Source organism: Chlorocebus sabaeus, chromosome 16, assembly GCF_047675955.1.
Source record: "Chlorocebus sabaeus isolate Y175 chromosome 16, mChlSab1.0.hap1, whole genome shotgun sequence".
Taxonomy (NCBI): Eukaryota; Metazoa; Chordata; class Mammalia; order Primates; family Cercopithecidae; genus Chlorocebus; species Chlorocebus sabaeus.
This window is the reverse complement of record NC_132919.1, coordinates 66,503,001-66,526,198: the sequence shown is the minus strand read 5'-3', so window position 1 is coordinate 66,526,198 and position 23,198 is coordinate 66,503,001. Positions and strand designations below refer to the sequence as shown.

The 23,198-nt window shown below is 51.9% G+C and overlaps 1 protein-coding gene across 2 annotated transcripts in view; it reads right to left on the bottom strand.

The window, feature by feature from the left end:
- MAP3K14 (mitogen-activated protein kinase kinase kinase 14) overlaps positions 1 to 23,198 on the bottom strand; it is a 53,487-nt gene that overhangs the window by 5,469 nt on the left and 24,820 nt on the right. For both annotated transcript variants that reach the window (XM_073005209.1, XM_008012324.3), the window contains exons 2-11: positions 21,180 to 21,455; positions 19,929 to 19,998; positions 17,870 to 18,080; positions 17,147 to 17,761; positions 15,529 to 15,666; positions 5,789 to 5,918; positions 5,439 to 5,570; positions 4,817 to 4,921; positions 2,374 to 2,537; positions 1,729 to 1,879 (exon numbers count right to left, since the gene is read on the bottom strand). In XM_073005209.1, coding sequence (XP_072861310.1) covers positions 1,729 to 1,879; positions 2,374 to 2,537; positions 4,817 to 4,921; positions 5,439 to 5,570; positions 5,789 to 5,918; positions 15,529 to 15,666; positions 17,147 to 17,761; positions 17,870 to 18,080; positions 19,929 to 19,998; positions 21,180 to 21,435 — 1,972 coding nt within the window. In that variant the 5' untranslated portion in view covers positions 21,436 to 21,455. The remainder of the gene's footprint in view (positions 1 to 1,728; positions 1,880 to 2,373; positions 2,538 to 4,816; positions 4,922 to 5,438; positions 5,571 to 5,788; positions 5,919 to 15,528; positions 15,667 to 17,146; positions 17,762 to 17,869; positions 18,081 to 19,928; positions 19,999 to 21,179; positions 21,456 to 23,198) is intronic.

The following is a 23,198-nucleotide window of genomic DNA, read 5'->3' as shown; positions in this document are numbered from 1 at the left end:
CGAGTTGCTTTAACTGCTTGGTGCTCCATGCGGCATCCTCTTTTGTGTCTCTGTCCTCCCAATGAGGGACCCCACCGTACCCCACTCCCCTCCCACAAAGGAAGCTGTAGTGCGCATCCTCAGGCGTGTTCCGATAGGGATCTGTTGGCATTCCTTTGTCAGTGCACCCAGGGGTAGCGGTCCTGGGTCTCAGTCTGCAGACATCTGCCTGAGTGCAGCCAGGTGCATTCCAGAGTGGGCAGCCTTGTCCACTTGCCCATCAGCAGCACCCGAGGGGTCCCAACAGCCCCACATCCCACCAACTTTCTGCTTTTTTCCAGTCAAATGGCTCTCGAGTGTTACCTGGCTTCATTTATTTATTTTTTGAGTCAGGGTCTCTGCTGCCCAGGCTGGAGTACAGTGGTACAATCGTGGCTCACTGCAGCCTCGACCTCCCAGGCTCAAACAATCCTCCCACCTCCTGAGTAGCTGGGACTACAGGCACATGCCACCATGTCTGGTTAATTTTTAAATTTTTTTTGCAGAGAAAGGGTCTTGCTATGTTGTTCAGGCTGATCTTGAACTCCTGGCCTCAAGTGATCCTCCTGCCCCAGCCTCCCAAAGTGCTGGGATTACAGGTGTGTGCCACTGCTCCCGGCCTCTCTTTATTTTGTATTCTTGGATTCCTAGCGAGTTTCAGCCCCCTTTACACATCATAACCCTTGTGATATTAGTAAACATATATTTCATCTTTAACCCCATTTCTGGCACATAACTCCTAAAAGCCTTACTCTCCAAAGTGATCTCTTTCTGTGTACTAATGGATTGACTGAAGGCTGGCAGCCCCTAGATAGCTTCAGGATGGAGGCTGGTCATCCGAGAGACATAGGCAGGATTAGAGGGCTGGGACTTTCATCCTACCATCCCACATGCTGGGAGGGAAGGGGGCTAAAGGTTAAGCTGTTCGCCAATGGCCAATGGTTTCATCAGTCATGACTTTGTAATGAAGCCTCCACAAAAACCCAAGAAGACAGGGTTCAGAGAGCTTCTGGTAGCTGGGCACGTGGAGGTTCCTGGAGGGTGCCAAGCCCTGGAAGCTCCGCGCTCCCTCCCACATGCCTTGCCCTATGCATCTCATTTGTATCCTTTGTAATATCCTTTCTAATAAACTGGTAAATGTAAGGTTTCTCTGAGTTCTGTGAGCCACTCCAGCAAATTAATCGATCCCAAGGAGGGGGTCGTGGGGTCCCTGATTTATAGCCAGTTGGTCAGAAGCACAGGTAAACACGTGGGCCTGAGACTGGCATGGGTAGGGGGCACAGTCTTGGGGATCAAGCCCTCCTGTTGCGGGCTCTGACGCTGCCTCCAGGTAGATAGTGTTAGAACAGAACTGAATTAGAGGACACCCAGCTCGTGTCTGCTGCGAACTGATTGCTGGCTTGGTGGGGTGGAAATCCCCACACATGTGGTCACAGGAGTCTTCGGGTTGATTGTAGTTGAGTGGGAGAATGGAAAAAGCACTTCGAGTTTGTGTGTGAATTTTCTCTTTCCCATCTCCTGAGCGCTGCCTCTGCGTCAAGGCGTGGTACTGCCACAATCTCCCAACAACCCCGAGGCTGCTGCACCCCCTACTCCAGAGGGGAAACTAAGGCTCTGAGGGGTACCTTGCTCTGGACCTGCGGCCACCTGTCTCCTCTGTCCACCTCTGTCCTCTGCCCCCCGGGTCAGCCAGCGCGCGGCTCCTTTTACCTTGCTGTAGTGCCCGGTTCACCTTCCCTGCCAGCTCCGCTGCAGACGCGCGGTGGACGGGCTCTTTCTTCAGCCCCTCTTGGATGGCCTGGGCTGTGAGAGGGGCGCAGGAGGCTGGGATCTCCCTCACAGGCGGAGGCTCGCTGGCAATCTGGGGCACAAAAGACAACAGGTGAGGCCTGCCTTCCCTCATTTCCTGATACCCGGCTGTTACTGCTCTCTGTGCAACTCCCGCCGGCCCCTGCTGCCACTGTGCTGGGGTCTATCACAAGGAATGGAGGGGTCTGGGCTACAGTGAGGGCACTTTTCCCAGGACAGGGACACATGGAGCCCGTAATACAGGCCAGAGCCAGGCAGCAAGATGCCCATAGCTTCCAGGCCCGGCCCATTAGGAGGCAGGTGGATGGGGCCCAGGGTATGGACAGAAGAGGGTTCTCACCTGCCATGAACTTGGTGAGCCTCCGCAGCTGGATCTCCCTTTGTACCCCCAGATTTGGGTGGCAAGTATTTGAATTAGGATCCCACATGGATGACCAGGCCTCCCCTTGCTCCAAATGCCACCGCAGAGCAGCCCCTCAAGCCTGCGGCCCGGGCCCCAGGGCCCTGCAGCTCCCCATGTTGGCCATGCCGGGTGCCGTCACCGACCTTGAGGCAGAGCGGCCCTCGGAAGAACTGAGTCCAGGGGTGGCAGCCGTTGAGCATGTGCAGCATCATGCAGCAGCTGCTCCAGACGTCCACCTTGGCGTCGCAGCGCCTGCCCAACACCACCTCCGGAGCCATGTGGGTCTCTGTGCCAGGGATGTAGTCCCCTGAGAAGGCGGATAAGACATAAAGTCACCTGGAATGCTGATGGGCAGGAGCCTAGGCAATGGTCACCCCAGTTAATCCTCGGGGTATCTTAAATTTGTCACTGTTAAAGTACTTTTTATTTTATTATCTTTTTCGTTCTTTGAGACAGAGTCTCGCTCTGTCAACCCAGGCTGGAGTACGGTGGTGCGATCTTGGCTCACTGCCACCTCCGTTTCCTGGGTTCAAGCGATTCTCCTGCCTCAGCCTCCTGAGTAGCTGGAATTACAGGCATGAGCCACCACGCCCAGCTAATTTTTATATTTTTAGTAGAGATGGGGTTTCACCATGCTGGCTAGGCTGGTTTCAAACTCCTGATCTCAGGTGAGCCACCCACTTCGGCCTTCCAAAGTGCTGAGATTACAGGCATGAGCCACTGTATCTGGCCATGTTAAAGTACTTTAAATACAGAAATAACATCTCCAAGTCAAACTTGTAGGGAGGAGCTAGGCGGGGACTCTGCTGGGAACTTGTACCAAGCAACAGAGCATCCATGATATGGACTCTGCCCTTTGGACCAAACCCTTAAAGTGTTTTTTGAAAATAGGGCAGGGGCTGGACATTACAAATTAGGTTGTAGAAGGTTAATTACTGGTATGATGTTCCTGAAATACTAGTAAGTGAAATTTAAAAATCATAATAGAAAACTTATTTGCATAAAAGACTGAAAGAATAGATGGCAGATGTGAACAGTGGTTTTTTTCCTGGTGATCTGTATTTGTAATTTTTGCTTAGCTCTACTTTCTTCAAAAGATATTAGAAAAAAGGGTCAGGCAGTGGCTCATGCCTGTAATCCCAGCACTTTGGGAGACTGAGGTGGGAGGACCACTTAAATCCAGGAATTTGAGACCAGCCCGGGCAACATACTGAGACCCCATGTATATCTACAAAAAATAAAAAAAATGAGCCGGACATGGTGGTGCATGCCTGTGGTCCCAGCTACTCATACTCAGGAAGCTGAGGCGGCAGGATCACTTGAGCCAAGGAGCTTGAGGCTGCAGTGAGCTATGAGTGAGCTACTGCACTCCAGCCTGGGTGACAGAGCAAGACTCTGTCTCTAAAAAATAAAAGTTAAAAAAAATTAGAAAAGATACATTTTTTTTTTTTTTTGTAACAAGAAAAAGCCCACTGAAGTTATTTTAAAAGAGCTTAAAACAACACGGGTAGAGGTCAAGTGTCCACATTCAATTTACATCTTCAGAATTGTCAACACAGTCCTTCAACAACACACAATCATATACTTCCCAAAGATTCTTTTTCTGTTGGTCAGAATGAAATCATTTTATCCTTAATGCTATAAATGAAAAAAGCAGGGCACAAAATTGTGTTATAATGGCGCTAACTAGACACAGGGAAAACAACAGCCTGGAAGGAGTTATCTAAAATATTCATGATTCAGTCGGGCGCAGAGGCTCACACCTGTAATCCCAGCACTTTGGGAGGCTGAGTGGGGCAGATCACCTGAGGTCTGGAGTTTGAGACTGGCCTGGCCAACATGGCAAAACCCCATCTCTACTAAAAACACAAAAATTAGCTGGGCATGATGGCAGGTGCCTATAATCCTAGCTACTGAGGAGGCTGAGGAAGGAGAATTGCTTGAACCCAGGAGGCGGAGGTTGCAGTGAGCCGAGATTGTGCCACTGCACTCCAGCCTGGGTGACAGAGTGAAACTCCGTCTTAACGAAAACAACAAAAAAATTTGTGATTCTCTCTCTGGGTAAGAGGAATGGTGAGAATTCTGTTCTCCACCTCTTTTATATGCTTAACTCTATACTTCACAGTGGGCATGGATTATTTCAATAATCAGAGGAGTTAAAGAAAGATATTTCACTGGCTTTAGAGACCAGGGCCCTTGGGCAGCCTGCCCACTGTGCTTCCAGCCAACTGTGCTCAGAGGCGCAGGAGAGCTGGGGTCACAGGCTAGCAGTGCACTCCCCTAAAAAGGCCAGACAAGAGGCGGGGGGAGCCATGGGGCCTCCAAGGCAGAAGGCCTGGGACCTAGCGAGAGTCAACAGCCTTTCCCTCTCTTCCCTGTGTACAGGAGCATCAGCGATGAGCACCTGACATCCATGATCGCATTTCCGCATAACAAAGAAACCCTGATAATCATCCAGACTGGGTGCGGGGCTTAAACACACAGGTGGACCTAAGTGTTCACATCTCAATTCCCATTCTGGAAAGCATGGAAGGCATTCGGCGAATGAATGCACTGGGGGGCACAGCAGTTGGTGGGGGGCCTTACCTGTGAGCAAGGACTTCCCCAGGCCATCAGGTTGAAGACACACAGCATGGCCAAAGTCGCAGAGGGCTGCATGGCTCCCATCACTGGACAGGAGCACGTTGTCAGCTGCCAGGCCGCCCCGGGGAGGAAGAGGAACAGGTGAGTCATGCCGGGTCCCAGCCCACCCTGGCTCGGTTTGGCCTGCCCTCCAGTGACGTAATTTTCTGGCTGACCCTACGTGGCAGCTGCTGCTTCTGATTAGTTTCATCATTTGTGGAGGAAGGGAGGAGGGTATCAGTTCAGGCTAGAGGCAGACAGGATCTCTGAGGGCAAGGGGACAGGAGCAGGGTTTACTCTGGGGAACGCTGCCACTCTGCTCGCCTGCCCCAACCCCGTACCAGGGGTCACCACTGGATGGGAGCTTGACCTTCAGTTCTCTGTGGCCACCATCTACCAGAAACTATAGTGCTTGGCTAAGGGGTTGGAGAACATCATTCCCCTTCCTACAGGCAGAGTCCTGTCAGCCTGACTCAGGGCCTGCTACTGGAGATGACCAGGCTAGCCCAGAACTGAGAGGAGATCAGGCAGGATGGTGTGAGAGAAGAGCCTGCTGGGGACCAGGGCCGTGGGGCCTGGGCCTTACCTTTGACGTCCCCATGCAGAATCCTTCGTGAGTGGAGGTATTCCAGCCCCTCCAGGGCCTGGCCCAGGTAGTAGAGGGCCCGGTCCTCTGGGAGACAGCCCTGCTCCTTGACCAGCTGGCCCAGGGAGCCACCTAGGAGAACAAAGGCCAGGCTATACCTGGGACTTGCTCGAGCCTCCATGCCAGCCAAGGGCAAGAGCACAGGGCAGGTGGTGGAAAGCAGGGTCATAGGGTCAAGAGGTTAACAATGGATGGATCAGTGACCAAGGCCAACTTGGGCAAGACTCAGGAGGGAACCCTTGGCACTGGAGATTTGGAATTTGGAGAAAGAGTGGGACCTGGCTCCTTACCTTCCAGCAGCTCCATGAAGATGTTGACCCAAGGCCCTTCCCTCACAGCTCCATACAAAGGGACAATTCTGGGTGAGGTCAATCCTGCACATGCCATCAGTTCCTCCGCCCGAAATACTTCCAGCCGCACCTGCAAGGGCCCAGAGGCAGCTGTGAGACAGGACAAGGGGACCAGGTGCTCCACACACAGAGGCTGCTGTTTCCAGTGGCTATGCAGGGGCCCGGGGGGCCTGCCAGCAGGCCTCAGAGCCTAAATATCCTGTGCCCTTGGTATCAGGAGCAACTTCCTGAACTTAATTAAAGTTCTGGAGTGCTGCCCATGTGCAAAAACAGCCGCATAAAAACTACATTCCGGGCCGGGTGTGGTGGCTCACGCCTGTAATCCCAGCACTTTGGGAGGCCGAGGCGGGCAGATCATGAGGTCAGGAGATCAACACCATCCTGGCTAACACGGTGAAACCGCGTCTCTACTAAAAAATACAAAAAAAAAAAAATGAGCCAGGCGTGGTGGCGGGCGCCTGTAGTCCCAGCTACTCGGGAGGCTGAGGCAGGAGAATGGTGTGAACCCAGGAGGCGGAGCTTGCAGTGAGCTGAGATCACGCTACTGCACTGCAGCCTGGGCGACAGAGCGAGACTCCATCTCAAAAAAAACAAAAACAAAAACAAAAAAACTACATTCCGGCCAGGCACGGTGGCTCATGCTTGTAATCTCAGCACTTTGGGAGGCTGAGGCGGGTGGATCAAGGAGATCAAGGTCAGGAGATCAAGACCATCCTAGCCAAAACCCTGTCTCTACTAAAAATATAAAAATTAGCTGGGCATGGTGGCATGAGGCTGTAATCCCAGCTACTCGGGAGGCTGAGGCAGGAGAATCGCTTGAACTCGGGAGTCAGAGGTTGCAATGAGCCGAGATCGCGCCACTGCACTCCAGTCTGGCGACAGAGTGAGACTCCATCTCAAAAAAAAAAAAAAAAACAAAAACCACCCCCGCCCCCCCCAAAAAAACCAAAACCCTACATTCCTCATCCAGGCTGCTGGCACGCTGTCCGCCCTCAAATCTGCCAAGCGCAGAACATTTTTTCCTCCAGCTAAATGGGCGATTTCTAGGATGTGGGTCCTTTTGCTAATCACCATCCATGTCTACTGTCAGAAGCTAGGCTTCTGACTTACCTGATGGTCAGGAACCAATATTTGGACTCCATCGGGTGCATTTTGTTTTTCTTTTCTTTTTTTTTTGAGACAGAGTCTCGCTGTGTCGCCCAGGCTGGCATACAGTGACGTGATCTTGGTTCACTGCAACCTCCGCCTCCTGGGTTCAAGCGATTCTCCTGCCTCAGCCTCCCGAGTAGCTGGGACTACAGGTGTGTGCCACCATGCCCGGATACTTTTTGTATTTTTAGTAGAGACAGAGTTTCACCATGCTGGCCAGGCTGGTCTCAAACTCCTGACCTTGTGATTCACCTGCGTCGGCCTCCCAAAGTGTTAGGATTACAGGCGTGAGCCACCGCGCCCGGCCTCAACACTTTTCTTAACTCTTGTAATTACTTGTTTCTTTCCCAGAGGACTAAAACATCCACATAGACAGAGCAGTGTTTATTCTGTTTGCAGCTGTCTCCCAGCATCTGGGAACATAAGGAGGCTTCTGCGGAGGGGTTTGGCCAACTGCCGACTGGCAGGTCTGGGATCATCCACTCCTTTCTAAAGGGACCAGCAACTTGGTGGGAGGAAATAGGCCTTGGATATAAACATCGTGGGCTTGGATCCTGGCTCAGCCTTTTAAAACAAGGCAGCAGACTTCCCATCCACGTGTTTCCATATGCAAACAGCAGGGACAGTGGTATCTGCTCCTGGGTAGAGCAAGGATTTGGAAGGATGGTAACCGACACCAGGCCTGGCAACCAGTGGGCACTCAGGAAGTGCTAGCTCCCCAATTCCTCCAGCTCACATCAGAGAAGCTGATACTTAGACCTTTTTTTTTGAGACAGAGTCTCGCTGTGTCGCCCAGGCTGGAGTGCAGCGGTGCAACCTCAGCTAATTACAACCTCCGCCTCCCGGGTTCAAGCAATTCTCCTGCCTCAGCCTCTCGAGTTGCTGGGAGTACAGGCACCTACCACTATGCCCAGCTAATTTTTCATATTTTTAGTAGAGACAGGGTTTCACCATGTTGGTCAGGCTGGTCTTAAACTCCTGACTTCAGGTGATCCGCCCGCCTCGGCCTCCCAAAGGGCTGGGATTACAGGCGTGAGCCACTGTGCCCGGTCTCTTAGACCTTTTTTTTTTTTTTTTTTTTTTTTTTTGAGATGAAGTCTCACTATGTCACCAGGCTGGAGTGTAGTGGAGTGATATCTCGGCTCACTGCAACCTCCGCCTCCTGGGTTCAAGGGATTCTCATGCCTCAGCCTCCCGAGTAGCTGGGACTACAGGCACGTGTCACCATACCCAGCTAATTTTTGTATTTTTAGTAGAGACGGGGTTTCACCATGTTGGCCAGGCTGGTCTTGAACTCCTGGCCTCATGATTCACCCGCCTCGGCCTCCAAAAGTGCTGGGATTACAGGTGTGAGCCACTGCGCCCGGCCTCTTAGACTTCTTAATAGACTTGCCCTCCTTCCCAGCTGCTGATGGTTCTCAAGTAAGCCTTGAGTGGCATCACCAGGGGGCGCTGGCAGTAACAGAACCAGCTTGGAAGCGATCTCCACAGACTTGCTGACTTGGCAAACAGCTCTGACACTGGGGTTTTTGGACTTTTGCCTATCAGTGGAAAATATCACCCTTCTGGTTCCCTAATATCTGGTTTGATTAATCACCTCCCATGAACTTTGACTCTGCCAGTGTTTCCAGCTCTAAAAAGCCTCTGAACCTGAGTTGGAACTAATTCAACAATAGGACTTGTTAGCAAATGTCTTCAGCCTAACCAACCCCAAACTGAACTTGAGGCACCCTGGGGCACTGCAGAGAACTCAGAAGGGTGCCAAATGGATATCTGACATTTGAGGGAAACAGCCACCACAACATCTGCTGGACACTGCATGAACGACTTGCTCGAGACAGTCCAGCTTCAAAGTTCAATCACACGACATTCCCTTTGATAATGTATCTCTATGAAGCTAGGTTTTTGGAGGTCACTGTGATTAAAAGTACTTCAAGGAGAAAATGTGGGAAATGAAGGTGGTGGTGTCCTATCTGATTTCAAGGGTTGAGATGTGCAACAAGGCATACATCCCATTAATAATCTGGCTGTTTGGAAATGGAAGGACCCTTTTTCTTTCAACTTATGTGTCGCTTTTCAAATGGCTACTAAGTTGTTACGATAAAGACTTATTATTTGACCTCACTGCTTCATACACAGATCTGTTGGGTATTTGTTTTGGCCTGGGTTGCCCTGAAACAATGACTGAGATATTAACAGGGCTGTGATCCAAAAGAGTTGGGGAAACTTGGCTTTAACTTTGCAGAAGTCTGTAAGTCCTCCTAGAGTGTCCCATCCATGCTAAAAATATTTCCAGTCACCCAGACCAAAGAGGGTGGGAGGAGATACTTCAAAACACAAGGTGCTTTAGAAGTCTGTGCCAGCGGAGAAAGCAGCCCAGCCTTCCAGGCCAAGCTGGCTGCCCGTGTGGCCACCCCTCCTCTCTGAACTTCCGTGTTCCTCATCCGTAAAATGAGGGGGCTGGACTGTGATGAGGGTATTCATGAGAATTACGATCTAATGCCCACTTACCATTTCCCAAGCACTGGTAAAGCCCTTTCTAAGCATTAGTTATTCAGATCTTACAATAGCCTGTAAGCTGGTGGGATCATTATCCCCATTTTATAGATGAAGAAGCTGAAGCCTGGGCAAATAATCTGCCCAAGGTCACTGTGTATAAGAGATCACAGCCGGGCTTTTGCTCGGGTAAGCCTGACTCCAGAGCTGCCAGCTACTCTGCCTCCTGAAGGCCTTTCCATGCTGAACTTTTTTTTTTTTTTTTTTTTTTTGAGACAAGGTCTCCTCCCTCGGTTGGCCAGGCTGGAGTGCAGTGGCACAATCACAGCTCACTGCAGCCTCGACCTTCTCGGGCTCAAGTGATCCTCCCATCTCAGCCTCCCAAGCAGCTGACACTATAGGCGCCATGCCCAGCTAATTTTTGTATTTTTTGTAGAGATGGCGTTTTGCCATCTTGCCCAGGCTAGTCTTGAACTCCTAGGCTCAAGTGATTCTCCCACCTTGGCCTCGAACATGTTGAGATTACAGGCGTGAGCCACTGTGCCTGGCATCCATGCTAATGTTTTAAAATACATTCAGGAGCGAGCATCCCCAGGGGGAAGCACTGTCAGCAATGAGCCCACTGCCCAATCCAGAAGCCACTTCCCTCCACTCAACTGCCTGCACGCTGGACGCTGGGAATCACTTTTTCCTCCTTGAACTTTCCTCTTGTTTTCTTTGGTAATCTTTTTTTTTTTTTTTTTTTTTTTAAGATGGAGTTTCGCTCTTGTGGCCCAGGTTGGAGTGCAATGGCGCGATCTCGGCTCACCGCAACCTCTGCCTCCTGTGTTCAAGTGATCCTCCTGCCTCAGCCTCCTGAGTAGCTGGGATTACAGGCACCTGCCACCACGCCTGGCTAATTTTTTTATTTTCAGTAGAGATGGGGTTTCTCCATGTTGATGGCTGGCCTCAAACTCCTGACCTCAGGTGATCCACCTGCCTTGGCCTCTCCAAGTGCTGGGATTACAGGCGTGAGCCACCATACCGGGCCCTCTTTGGTATTCTTTTTTTTTTTTTTTTTTTTTTTTGAGATGGAGTCTGGCTCTGTCGCCCAGGCTGGAGTGCAGTATCTCAGCTCACTGCAACCTCTGCCTCCCAGGTTCAAGCAATTCTCCTGCCTCGGCCTCCCGAGTAGCTGGGACTATAGATGCCCGCCACCACGCTCGGCTACTTTTTTAGTATTTTTAGTCGAGACAGGGTTTCACTGTGTTGGCCAGGATGGTCTCGATCTCCTGACCTCATGATCTGCCCGCCTCGGTCTCCCAAAGTGCTGGGATTACAGACATGAGCCACCGTGCCCAGGCTCTTCTTTGGTATTCTTATCTGTTTTATAACATCAATTAAAAAAAGGCATAAGAGCAATTCTATAAATTCTTTTGCAGATTCCAGGAACGTAAACTGTGTGAAAGGGACTACCACAGTACTGTGCACAGATGTCCAATGAATATTAGAGGGTCCCGCCTTATTTTCTCAGCACCATCAAGATATTCTCCTCTGATCCTTGTGCTATTTTCCTTCTAAACACGTGTCCAGGACTGAAGGCTGCTCACCTTTACCCTAATATAAATGTCTATCCCCCATTACAACTCAGGTTCCTTCAGGTCAGGCCTGTGGATTTCACATCTGCCCCCAGCCCCTGCACAGTGTCTGGCACAGAGCAGGTGCTTGGTGATGGCTGGGTTGACTTGGCCAGGGTCACATTATCCCAGATCAGCGGCAGAGCCAAAGCGAAGCTCCCAGAACTTCACACTTGAGCCAAATGTCCTAAAAGGAGTGATTCTTAACCCTTTTTGGGCTACAGACCCCTTTGAGGATCTGGTAAATGATATGAATTATTCTTCAAAAATGTGTGATTGCCACACATGCAACACACAAACACTTTTTTTTTGAGACAGAGTCTTGCTCTGTCGCCCACACTGGAGTACAGTGGCATGATCTTGGATCACTGCAACCTCTGCCTCCCGGGTTCAAGCAATTCTCCTGCCTCAGCCTCCCGAGTAGTTAGGATTACAGGCATGTACCACCACACGCAGCTAATTTTTTATATTTTTGGTAGAGATGGGGTTTCACCATGTTGGCCAGGCTGGTCTTGAACTCCTGACCTCAAGTGATCTGCCCACCTTGGCCTTCCAAAGTGCTGGGATGACAGGCATGAGCTACTGCACCTGACCGACAAACATTCTTTTGAATGAAGTTCCTAGAGTTCATGGATCCTATCAATCCACCACTGACTAGGATAAGAACTTCTACATGGCCGTTAAAAAGCATAAGAGGGTTGTATATGTGCCAACAAGGAAATCTGTTGTGATATATTATTGCATGACAAAAACATGGTACAGAATAATCACTAGAGTAGGATCCCATTTTTTGAGGGGTCGGGGGACAGGGTCTCACTCTGTTGTCCAGGCTGGAGTGCAGTAGCATGATCTTGGCTCACTGCAGCCTCTACTTCCTGGGCTCAAGTGATCCTCTCACCTCAGTTGCCCGAGTAGGTGGGACCACAGGTGTATGCCACCATGCCTGGCTAATTTTTTTTTTTTGTAGAGACAGGGTCTCTACAAAGAAATGCTAGAATTGTAGGCATGAGCCCCACACTGGCTGATCTATTTTTTTTTTTTTTTTTTGAGGTGGAGTCTCACTCTGTCGCCAGGCTGGAGTACAGTGGCACAATCTCGGCTCACTGCAAGCTCCGCCTCCTGAGTTCACGCCATTCTCCTGCCTCAGCCTCCGGAGTAGCTGGGACTACAGGCACCCGCCACCACGCCTGGCTAATTTTTGTATTTGTAGTAGAGATGGGGGTTTCACTATGTTGGCCAGGATGGTCTCGATCTCCTGACCTCGTGATCTGCCCCCCTTGGCCTCCCAAAATGCTGGCTGGGATTACAGGCATGAGCCATAGGCCCGGCCTGATCTTACTTTTTTTTGAGACGGAGTCTCGCTCTGTCACCCAGGCTGGAGTGTTGTGGTATGATCTTGGCTCACTGCAACCTCCGCCTTCCTGGTTCAAGCAATTCTCTGCCTCAGCCTCCCGAATAGCTGGGATTACAGGTGCCTGCCACCATGCCCAGCTAGTATTTGTATTTTTAGTAGAGACGGGGTTTCACCATCTTGGCCAGAGGCTGGTCTTGAACTCCTGACCTCGTGATCCACCTGCCTCAGCCTCCCAAAGTGCTGGGATTACAGGCGTGAGCCACCGTGCTTGGCCCTGATCTTACTTTTAATTGCAAACAAATATAGGCTCATTATAAAAGAATTCAAATGATACCAAAAAAAGCAAAAGTCCTCATTTCCCAGTCCTATTCTCAGAGGTAAATGCCCTTTGACAGAAATCTTTTCAGACTTTTAAAATTTCTTTTTTATTTCTATTTTTAACTTTGTGGTAGACATGTGATCTTGCTATGTTGCCCAGGCTGGTCTCCAACTCCTGGCCTCAAGCAGTCCTCCCACCTCAGCCTCCTAAAGTACTGGGATTACAAGCATGAGCCACTGTACCCAGCATGGACTTTTTATGTGTGTATAAACAAGTAGTTGTTTCTTCTATTAAAATGGGATCCCGGTGGGGCAAAGTGGCTCACACCTATAATCCCAGCACTTTGGGAGGCTGCCCAGGAGTATGAGTCCAGCCTGGGCAACACAGTGAGATCCTGTTTCTACAAAAAATAAAAAATTAGCTGGGTGTGGTGGTGCGTGCCTGAAGTCCCAGCTACTTGGGAAGCTGAGGCAGCAGGGTTGTTTGGGTCTGCAGGGCTGAGGCTGCAGTGAACTGTGATCATGCCACTGCAAACCAGCCTGGACAACAGAGCAAGATCTTGTCTCAAAAAAAAAAAAAAAAAAAAGATCAAACAAAAACCTTAAAAAAAAAACTGCATCAAACTCTGGACCCATGGCCAATCAGCATCTAGATCAGGATGTTCTAGAAGGAGGACGAAGGGAGTGCTGGCACCACCACGTGACACCTCACATACTGGATTCTCCCCAAGAAGCATTGGGGGGGCACAGACTTACTCTGACCCGGTGTGCGGCCTGACCTCTGATGCTGGGCCCACCTCCCGGTCCCCATCCCCTCATCAGGGAACTGTTTCTCCTGCTCTTCCAGCTGAAAACCCTAAAGGACACCACTGCCTTGACGGAAAGGAGGGGCTGTCTGCCCAACCAATGGCAGCTGTGCGGGCTGCCAAAGAGTCATCCCCACTGTATTCTCCGGGGTGGGAAGGAAGTGGTTCTGTGAGTGGCCAGCTCTCGTGGGCTTGAGCTGCAGCTCTGGTGCTGAGAAGGCCACGTCTTGTGCTTGGAGCTTTTCCAACTGCCTTGCAGTGGATGGGAGGGGCGAAACATGGAGTATTTATCCTCTTCCACTATATTAAGGCTGTTTACCTTGTTGCCTGGGAAGACTCTGAGGCCCTCAGCAGGGGAACAGCTGAGAAGCCCAGTGACTAAGCTCCCAGCGCTGGGTGCGCGTCTCTTCACACTCTCACACTCTCCTCCCACCACCTCTCAGGAGGGACAGCTGAGCCTTCTCCGGTAGCCTGGAGAGGGGAACTGCAGCTGAGCAGGTCAGGCATGTGGCCTTGGCCTCCAAGTGGAAGACGATGATCCACATTGGCAAGAACTCGGCAAGAACTCAGCACGCACTCAGCACGTGCTGCCAGTCGTGGGTGGTGAGAGCAGAGTTTTCGTATTTGACACAGTGTGTCTGAAGTTTGGGGTGGTACCTGCAGATAGTCCCCTCACCCGTCTCACCATCCAGCCCAAGGACACACCAGGGAAGCTGGGTTCATTCACATCCCAGTTGTCTCCTCTCCCCTTAAGGCCACAGGCACCCTGGACGGTGGTGGCGGTGTCTGCTCTGAATGGGGCCAGTGTGTGCCGGGCTTTTGGACTTTGGAGCACTTCAGATTTTGGGTTTTCAGATTGCGGATGCTCTACCTGTATTTGTTGCTTTCCTTTTGGAGATTGGAGCGTCTCTGACATAAGCCACTTGAAACAAAGTATCTCTCTGAGCTTACTTCACCCTGCCCAAAGGGCCAAGGGGATGGTCCACAGAAACGCGCCTTAGGTCCTGGTGCTGGCTTTGAGGCTGAGAGCTTTGACTGGTGACAAGGTGGCTTCCAATCAAGGTGATCCAAGAGTCAGGGGTGGGGGAAAGGTTGGTGACGGGGAGAAGGACCGACACCCGTGAGGCCTGTGGGTCTGCAGCTGCCACTGATGCTCCCTCTGGGCCCAGAGAGTGTAATCTGACAGGAGGAGGCCTCAGCTCCAGGCCCAGCATGCCACACCGTCCTCTCTGCTCTCCACTTCTAACACCAGTGAGATGAAGGGGTGGGAGAGGTGATTCCTGTCTTCTGTCTCTACTCAAAACTCTAGGACAACAAGTCTATCTTCTTTCCTCTTCTTCCTGAAGAGTGGCTGAAAGCCGAACTCTCAGGTCAGACAGACCTGGTCTGAATCAGGGCTCTGCCACCAGGCCATTCACTTCCTGTCTTGCCAAGCTTGATTTCCCCACCAAGTCTGTCTTGTAGGACTGCGGCACACCTGGCTAACAGGGCAGAGCTCCGACTCCCACTGAGACTGGCCTCCTGCTGGAAGCGCCTGACAGGTGGAGACTACTGCTTTCCCCATCATCTGGCCCAGGTCGGGGGCGGCCCCCTATGTGGTTCAGGGGTTTTACCTCAGTGTGAATTTCATGACGCTCCAACCATCTTCCATGTTGGGACTTGCCCCTCAGGGCCCTGGCTATATTGAGACACCAAGGCCGCGTGCGTCCTCTCACACTGCCTCTCACATACACACATGCCAAGGGCAGCGGCCAGGCCAGGACACGTGACAGGCTGCTCCCTTCCAGTTCCAGCCGACCTCAGGTGGCCAGTGACAGCCAAGTTCTGTTCACAAGTCAGACCCACAGTCACCCTGCGACTGTCCTTGACAGAAAGCACAGGGAACACAGCAGGCCCCCTTCCTGGCTTCCCTCTTCACTCAGCTCCTGAGCCCTGGCATACCTTTTTGACAGCGCACTGGAAGCCAGTCTGCTTGTCCTCCATCCTGTGCACCTCTCCGAAGGAGCCTCTGCCCAGGCGGGGCTGGTGTGTGGCCCAGTGGACTTCTTCTCGGTACTCATAATCCACTGGCTTGAGTTTCTGGGGTTGGCAGGAGAGAGAGGCCAGTTTTAGTGGCCAGGGCAGCAGAGGGCTACAGGGCTACAATGAGGAAGGCCCTCCAGCTAGTGACCTTGCCAGGGCTGCTGAGCTGAGCCCTTACAACCAGGCAGCCCTGGGGCGAAGACAGGGATCTGGGCTGGGCAGCACCAGAGAGGGGGTAGAGGAAAGAGGTGAAGGCGAGGGAGGGGTTCATGGGCTGCAGCCACTGATCCTTGTGACGAAAAACATCCCAGACTTGTGATGGTGAAACAGAAACAGAACTGCCAATCACCTTGACAATGAAAAAACAAAACTCAGGAGCTAGGTGGAGGGAAGGGAGGAACAGTGAAGAGGGGCCGGGGTCAAGGATGATGTTAAAAGCGGATGGAGGGGCCGGGCATGGTGGCTCACACCTGTAATCCCAGCACTTTGGGAGGCCAAGGTGGGCGGATCACTGAAGGTCAGGAGTTTGAGACCAGCCTGGCCAACATGGTGAAACCCTGTCTCTACCAAAAAATACAAAATTAGCCCAGCATGGTGGTGCATACCTGTAGTGCCAGCTACTCGGGAGGCTGAGGTGGGAGAATCACTTGAACCCGGAAGGGGGAGGATGCAGTAAGCTGATATAGTGCCACTACACTCCAGCCTGGGCGACAGAGTAAGACTCTGTCTCAAAACAAAACAAAACAAAAAATTAAAAAATTAAAAAGTGGATGGAATAAGACGGTGCAGTGGCTCACACCTATAATCCCAGCACTTTTGGAGGCCAATGTGTGAGGACTGCTTTGGCCCAGGAGTTTGAGACCAGCCTGGGCAACACAGCAAGACCTCATCTCTACTAAAAAAAGAAAATAGCTGGGCGTGGTGGTACACGCTTGTAGTCCCAGCTACTCGGGGGGCTGAGGCAGGAGGATTGCTTGAACCCAGGAGATGGAGGCTGTAGTGAGCTATTATTGTACCACTGTACTCTAGCCTAGGTGACAGAGTGAGACTCTGTCTCAAAAAACACATTTATTAAAGAAAAAAAAAAAAAAGTGGATGGATGGAATAAAACCCAAAAATCAAAGTGTGATAAAATCATTTAAAGTTCTACACTTATTTGGGAAGTGAACAAGAGGAAAAAGGGAAGGAGGTGGGTGGTGAAAACAGGTCCCATCCTCATCTTCCATCTCTGGGGGCCATGATAACATCTCCAGTGGCTCCCGGCTGATTCCCCTTGTCCTCAGCATGTGTATTATTCATGCAGTGCCCGCATTCAGCAAGCAGGAGGTGACCAACCAGAAGAACTCAGAACAGAAGACGCTAAAAAGGCTGTGAAAAGTGAGGTTGGCAGCGTAAGAGATGACACTTTTCATCCACAGTGAGCACTATCCTACTGTTTGATGTGTCACCACAGATAAGAGTGACTCTGATAAAGAGAGAAAAGCATCCCCCAGGTTGCTGGTGGAGGGACGTATACAGGTGCTGGGGGATTAGTTACCTCAGTGAGCAGGACGCCCTCATTGTCCTCAGTTTTGGGGCTGGGCTCCCGGGGTCTGGAGCCCCCTGCTGCCCAGGTCTTGGCCAGGCTGGTCAGGCTGTGGGCCTGGCCTGAGCTCACGCTGCCTTGCAGAGCATGCACCAGGTATTCCTCCACAGAAAACTTCTCATGGGCACCACGAGACGGGCAGCTGGGCTCCAGGTGTGGGCCAGGCAGGGGCTTTGGACTGTCTACACAGGCCAGTTTGCTCAGGTGTGGGTGAGGCAAGGGTTGCTGGCTGTCTACACAGGCCAGTTTGCCCAGGAAGGACTCTAGAGGGTGAGGTTTCCAGGGCTGGAGAGGGTGGAATGGGAAGGGATGAGGCAGTCTGCTATAGGGGAAGGGGTGCGTGGGCAGGGGCAGGGGGCCTCCGTCCTGGGGGTGGTGCAGTTTCCACACATGGTTCAGACATTGCAAGGGGCTGATCAGTTTGTGGAGTTCCGATCGAGGCAGAGCTGGTCGCAGGCCCTCGCCAAGCTGCTTAAAACAGAGTTGACCAAGGCCTGGTTCCTTCAGAGGCTTGGTGAACTGCGGGGTGTTTCTCACATATGGGGCGCCGAGTGGAGACTCATCCTCCTGTGGGGAGAAACACAGCTGTCAGCACAGAGGGCCAGGGCCAAGGCACAGGCTCCAATTCCAAGGCCCCATGAACCTGCGGTCTGGGCAGTGGGTGGAGGGTCTCACCTGCACTGGGATGGTGCAGCTCTCCTGCTCAGGGGTCCTGGGGAGGGGTTTGGCCAAGGCCACTCCTGCATGAGCCAGGGACTTTGAGCTCTTCTTCTTCCGTTTCTTCCGGGCTTTGCTACGACGCTTTCCCTTCCAACACACACGGGCCATTTTGCCCTCGGTAGCATGGGCCACATTGTTGGGGATCTGATCAAGACTCTCAGACTGGCTGTCAAAAAAGGGACAGATTTGCATATTGAGCACAAGGAGGCAGGAAGAGGCAATGGCCCAGACACTTGTATCTGGACTCCTGCAGATCCAAGGTCAAATCCCAGCTTGCCATTACTTGTGTGAATGCGGCCAAGTTTCTAAATCCCAAGGAACCTCAGTTTTCTCACTTATAAAATGGGTTTGGTATTTTCTGCCATGCAGGGTGGAAATGAGGTTTCAATAATTTAGTTCATTTAGAAAGCCCAGCTCAGTGTCTGGCCCCAAGGCAAGTTGCCAAGAAGCTATGCTTGTTACTATGGTGATAGGGTACAGACTCAGGACTTCTTGGGGAGAGTTGGGGGAGGAGACACGGTTTGCTCACTGCTCTCCAAGGTCAGCTGCCCCTGGAGAGTTCCCAGGAGGGGGCCAGGCTCATGGCAGGCCTCTCAGCTCTGATTGAGCAGAGCTTGTTTCTGTTGCCTCCGGATGGAGGAACAGGTAAGGCTGGTCACCTCCACTCTCACAGTTCCTGGGGGTCCCTGGCTGCTGCTGAAGGTGACACCCTGGGCTGCTGCCTGGTACTGGGGAGCCTGCCCTTCTCTGCTGGCCTCAGGGCTCATCACTGCCATGGCTCTAACTGGACTGGGGTCCCTGCCAAGTATGAAAGGACCTGGCAACAGATGGGTTGCTGCAACAGCTGTGGAGGAGATCATGGCCTCAGCCACCCTCCCTTGGCCTCATCTTCTGTCCCCACAGAAAAGGCAGACTCATGGCAGTCCTGGGGACCACTGGAAGCCTACAGGCTTCTCTTGGACAGCTGAAAGAAGTATGTCTATCAAAGGCACCTACTCTGGGCCAAAAGGCACCCAGGACAGCAGAAGGAATTCCATTAAATTCTAAGCCTTTCTTGGTTCCAAGGCAGCTGCCCTCCCCACAATCTTATCACTAGCAGGTTCCAAACTCCAGTGATAGAAAAACCTGCCTGGTGATAGGGGAGGGAGCTTGAACTCTTCTTTTTTTTTTTTTTTCCCCAGACAGAATCTCACTCTGTCACCAGGCTGGAGTGCAGTGGTGTGATCTCGGCTCACTGCAACCTCCAATTCTCGGATTCAAGCAATTCTCCTCCCTCAGCCTCCCGAGTAGCTCAGATTACAGGCATGCACTATCATGCCCAGCTAATTTTTGTATTTTTAGTAGAGATGGAGTTTCACCATGTTGGTCAGGATGGTCTCGATCTCCTGACCTCGTGATCCACCCGCCTCAGCCTCCCAAAGTGCTGGGATTACAGGCGAGAGCCATCACGCCCGGCGCTTGAACTCTTGTTTCAAAAAATCATCTGTGGGGGAATGCAGAACCTGGGAACAGACTGAGCCCCACCCTGGCTTCCTTTCTACCGGGCCACCAAGTCTATCTGTCCCCTCCTTTTCTACCGCCTGCATCCCTACTTGGTGCATCTCCCAGGAGAAAAGGCACCAGCAGGTTTCTCACACAGAGGACAGTAGAAGCCCCCGACCAACCCGAACTGCGCTCACAGTCACGCAAGAGTGGGAAGCAGCTTCTGTTCCCAGTACCCTCCCTGTTGATGGGAAACGAGGAGGTGCATTAAGGACTCTGAGGAGAATAAAAATAAAACGTCAAGTTGATGTGGCCCAGAGGCAGTCAGCCACAAGCTGTGAAAAGCCTTTGAAAAGCTTATTTGGCTGAGAGAGCAGCTCAGCCAGGAAAGCCTGGGCGAGTTCCAGGAGCTGAACCACAGGTGCTGAGGGAGGGAGCCCAGGGTCAGCAGGAGCGGCCCAGGCAAGCGCTGGGGACGAGGACGCTGGGTCCAGTCCCCGCCTTCCCACTCAGGTTTGTCTCCCCTGCTTACCTGTACTGTTTGGACCCAGCGATGAAAATGCGTTCTGAAAAGGTGGGGCTGAACTCCTGGCTATTTTCACCTAAAGCAAAAGGAGTTAGATTAGCAGAGAGGAGAAAAAATAGGAATTCAGCGCTTAGGGGAGAGACATTTTACAGAGATCCCCTCTGGCGCCTCTCCTTCCCCTCCGTTCCAGACCACCCCTGTCTGGCAGTCACCTCCCCAGCAGTGCCTCCTTCCCGCACTGTCTCCCCAGCTTCTCAGCTTATGGTCAAGAGGAGACCATGGCCTCAGCCACCTGCTCTGAAATAGCCATGCCTATAATATGGGGATCATAGGGTGCCTGCCTCACGTCCTGTGAAGCTGAAGTGAGATGATCTACAGAAAACGCTCAACACAGTGCCTGGCTCATAGGAAAAACAGTTCAGTAAATACCAGCTATTAGGTATTTATATACGTATGTACATGTAAGTGTGGATATATGTGTGTGTATTTTTTTAAAAAATTACGTCACTCACTGCATTTTAGTTTTTATTCTCTCATGTCTCCTCAAAAACCAACCAGGAGGAAGTGGGAGACGAGGGCAGGATATGTGCGTGTGGAGAAACGCCAGCACGGCTGTCTAGCTCTCCAGGTTCCACCCCAAGAAGCCTACCGAGTTGAGGGAAGGTATTGGAGAGAGAGGACTCCCGGCCCTACCCAGGCCTCATGGGAGTTTCTGTCTCCAAGGGAAGCCACCATTACTAGTCATCATAAGGTATCATAAGTAGAAGCAGAAAGGACCAGACCAGGCCTCACCCTGCCATGGCCTGCCACCCCAGGACTGGCCCAGCAGGCTCAAGAGCACGGTGCTCATTCCTGGGGGTGGGGCCATCTCTAGGTGGAAGATGGTGAAGGCCCTACAGGCCCCAGTGGGGCTTTCCAGGAGACCTGGCCTTTCCTGTCTGGAGCCTCTCCAGATACTCGGGCTGCTCAAGGTCACAGCAGAAGGTTGATGGCCTGCTTGATGATTCTGCAGAGAGTCCCGAGCGCTGTCTGTTACCTCTCTTCCCCTGCTCCAGTCATGATGGACACAGCCTCCCCTTGCCACATTCACCATCTGTGCACTTTTACAACCCCACATTCCATCATTCTCGGCATAGACCTCTGGTTGTGTCTTGTGAGAATCTTATCTAGCAGTGGCACGGACCTCACCCCGGGCCCAGCTACCCACCTGCAGGCCTACCCACCTGCCCCGTGCCCACAACAACCCCAGGCCCCTACACTCAGCCTGGGCGATGATAGAGATGGCAGCTGGCCCTGCCTCGGAGCCTTCCTTGGCTGTGCCCTTGGTAATCACGTCGTTCAGGATCTCCCACTTTCCGCAGAACACAGGGCTCTTCTCCACGGCCTCAAGCTTGTAGACGGAGCTCTGTTTCTTCCCCAGTGGCGGCGTCTTCTCCTTGGCTTTGGGGAGTTCCTTCTGCTGCCCCACTGCTGAGCCAGGGGCGCCTGGGCAGGCCATTTCCATCACTGCCATCTCCCAGGCTTGTGCTCACCCTGAGAGAGACCAAACACAGAGCAGGTCACTTAGAATCCCAGACCTGGGAGAACACAGGCCAGCCTTGGGTGGGGGAGAAAGGCAGGGGCAAAGGCTCTCTGCCTCTTTATGTATGCCTCTGCCACCCATACTCATCCTCCAAACATTCTCAGTGGTAAGAGTCAACCTCTCAACATCTACACATGTTCCACATGGCACAGGCCCCCAGTCCTCCCAGCACCACAACATAAACAGCTTCTTCCACTGTGTCCAGCAAGGATGCCAGTCAACTCCCTCTAGGACAGCTGTGGCACAAATGTCTGGGTCAGCTCTTTCTTGCCTTTATAGTGGCTGAATCTTTTTCTGTTGTGTGTTTTATGGCAAACTTTGCTTCCCCAGGACAGGGTGGTGAATCCCAAACTCCAAAACCATGGCCTCACCGACCCCACATAAGCCTTTGGAGAGGGCCTGTTGACACACACCATCCACAGCGACTTTTCTCCAAGGGAGAGAAGCAAGGTTCTATTCTGTTCCCTAGTAGGAGGTAGATATGTGTGTGTGTGTCCTACAAAGTCTAAAACTCAGCATGCAAATGGTGCTCAGCACGTGGTTCCTTGCCCAGTGCGTCTGTTTGTGGCTCTCCGGAAGGAACTAACATGCTTCCTCCTCTAACGTCCAGACTCATTGGCTGAAAACTTCTAGGTATCATTTTTTGTTCAGGCAACATCAGGAGTAGAATTTATACTAAAGGCCCTAACACCAACCTATACCTCTAGAAATAAAGAATAAAGCACAAGAATTCACCTCTCTCTGGGTTCTGTCTTGCCCAGCCCTAGGAAGCTGCAAAGAAGAGCAAATCAGAGTTGCCAACAATCTGTGCAAACAGCCTGCAGACTGGAATTGGCAAAAAAGAGAAGAGCACTGATTTGAGACTGTTACCATTTGGAAACGTTTTTAAAGACTGGGAGTTTTTAAAGGGCAGGGCCCCTCTCAGGCATGACTTGCCTTAGAAACAGCCTGAGAAGGTCCCAAATGCAGAGAGATTTTTAATAACTGCTCTCTGATGGTAGGTTTGTCTTAAAGCTGCTACTAACAGAAATCATCTTCCTTGCGGTAACTCTGTGAACCCTGGATCACGACTCTGCTTCTGGGGCAGACAGGCACACCACCTGAAGCTGAACTCTAAGGCCTCTGGCCTTTTGCCCTGTGAGGCCTGAGGACTGAATGAGATGGTGGGAAACTGAGGTACTAAGTTGAAGCCTTTCTCCTTCTGAATCTGCCTCACTGGTCTTCCCACCTTGATGGCTCTGAAAGGCTCTGCCAGCTTGGCTGGGGTGTGTGGTGGGGTTTGTTGTTCGCCATTGATTAGTCCCTTGCATTTCTGTCTTCAAGGGTCTCCTAGCTCTGAACTCGGAGTAGTTCCAGCTTCCTGCAAGGATGCCTGGATTTGGTTCCAAACGCCAGATGCTGAGGAGGCCGAATGGGTGGCCTCACTATTACCTGAGGATCTTAAGAAGTCTGAGGGGGCTGGGCACGGTGGCCCATGCCTAAAATCCCAGCACTTTGGGAGAATGAGGCAGGAGGATTACTGGAGCCCAGGAGTTCAAGATCAGCCTGGGCAACATGGTGGAACCCCGTCTCTACAAAAAATACAAAAAATCAGCTGGGGTGGTGGCATGTGCCATAGTCCCAGCAACTCTACAGGCTGCAGTAGGAGGAATGCTTGAACCCAGGAGGCTGAGGCTACAGTGAGTTGAGATTGC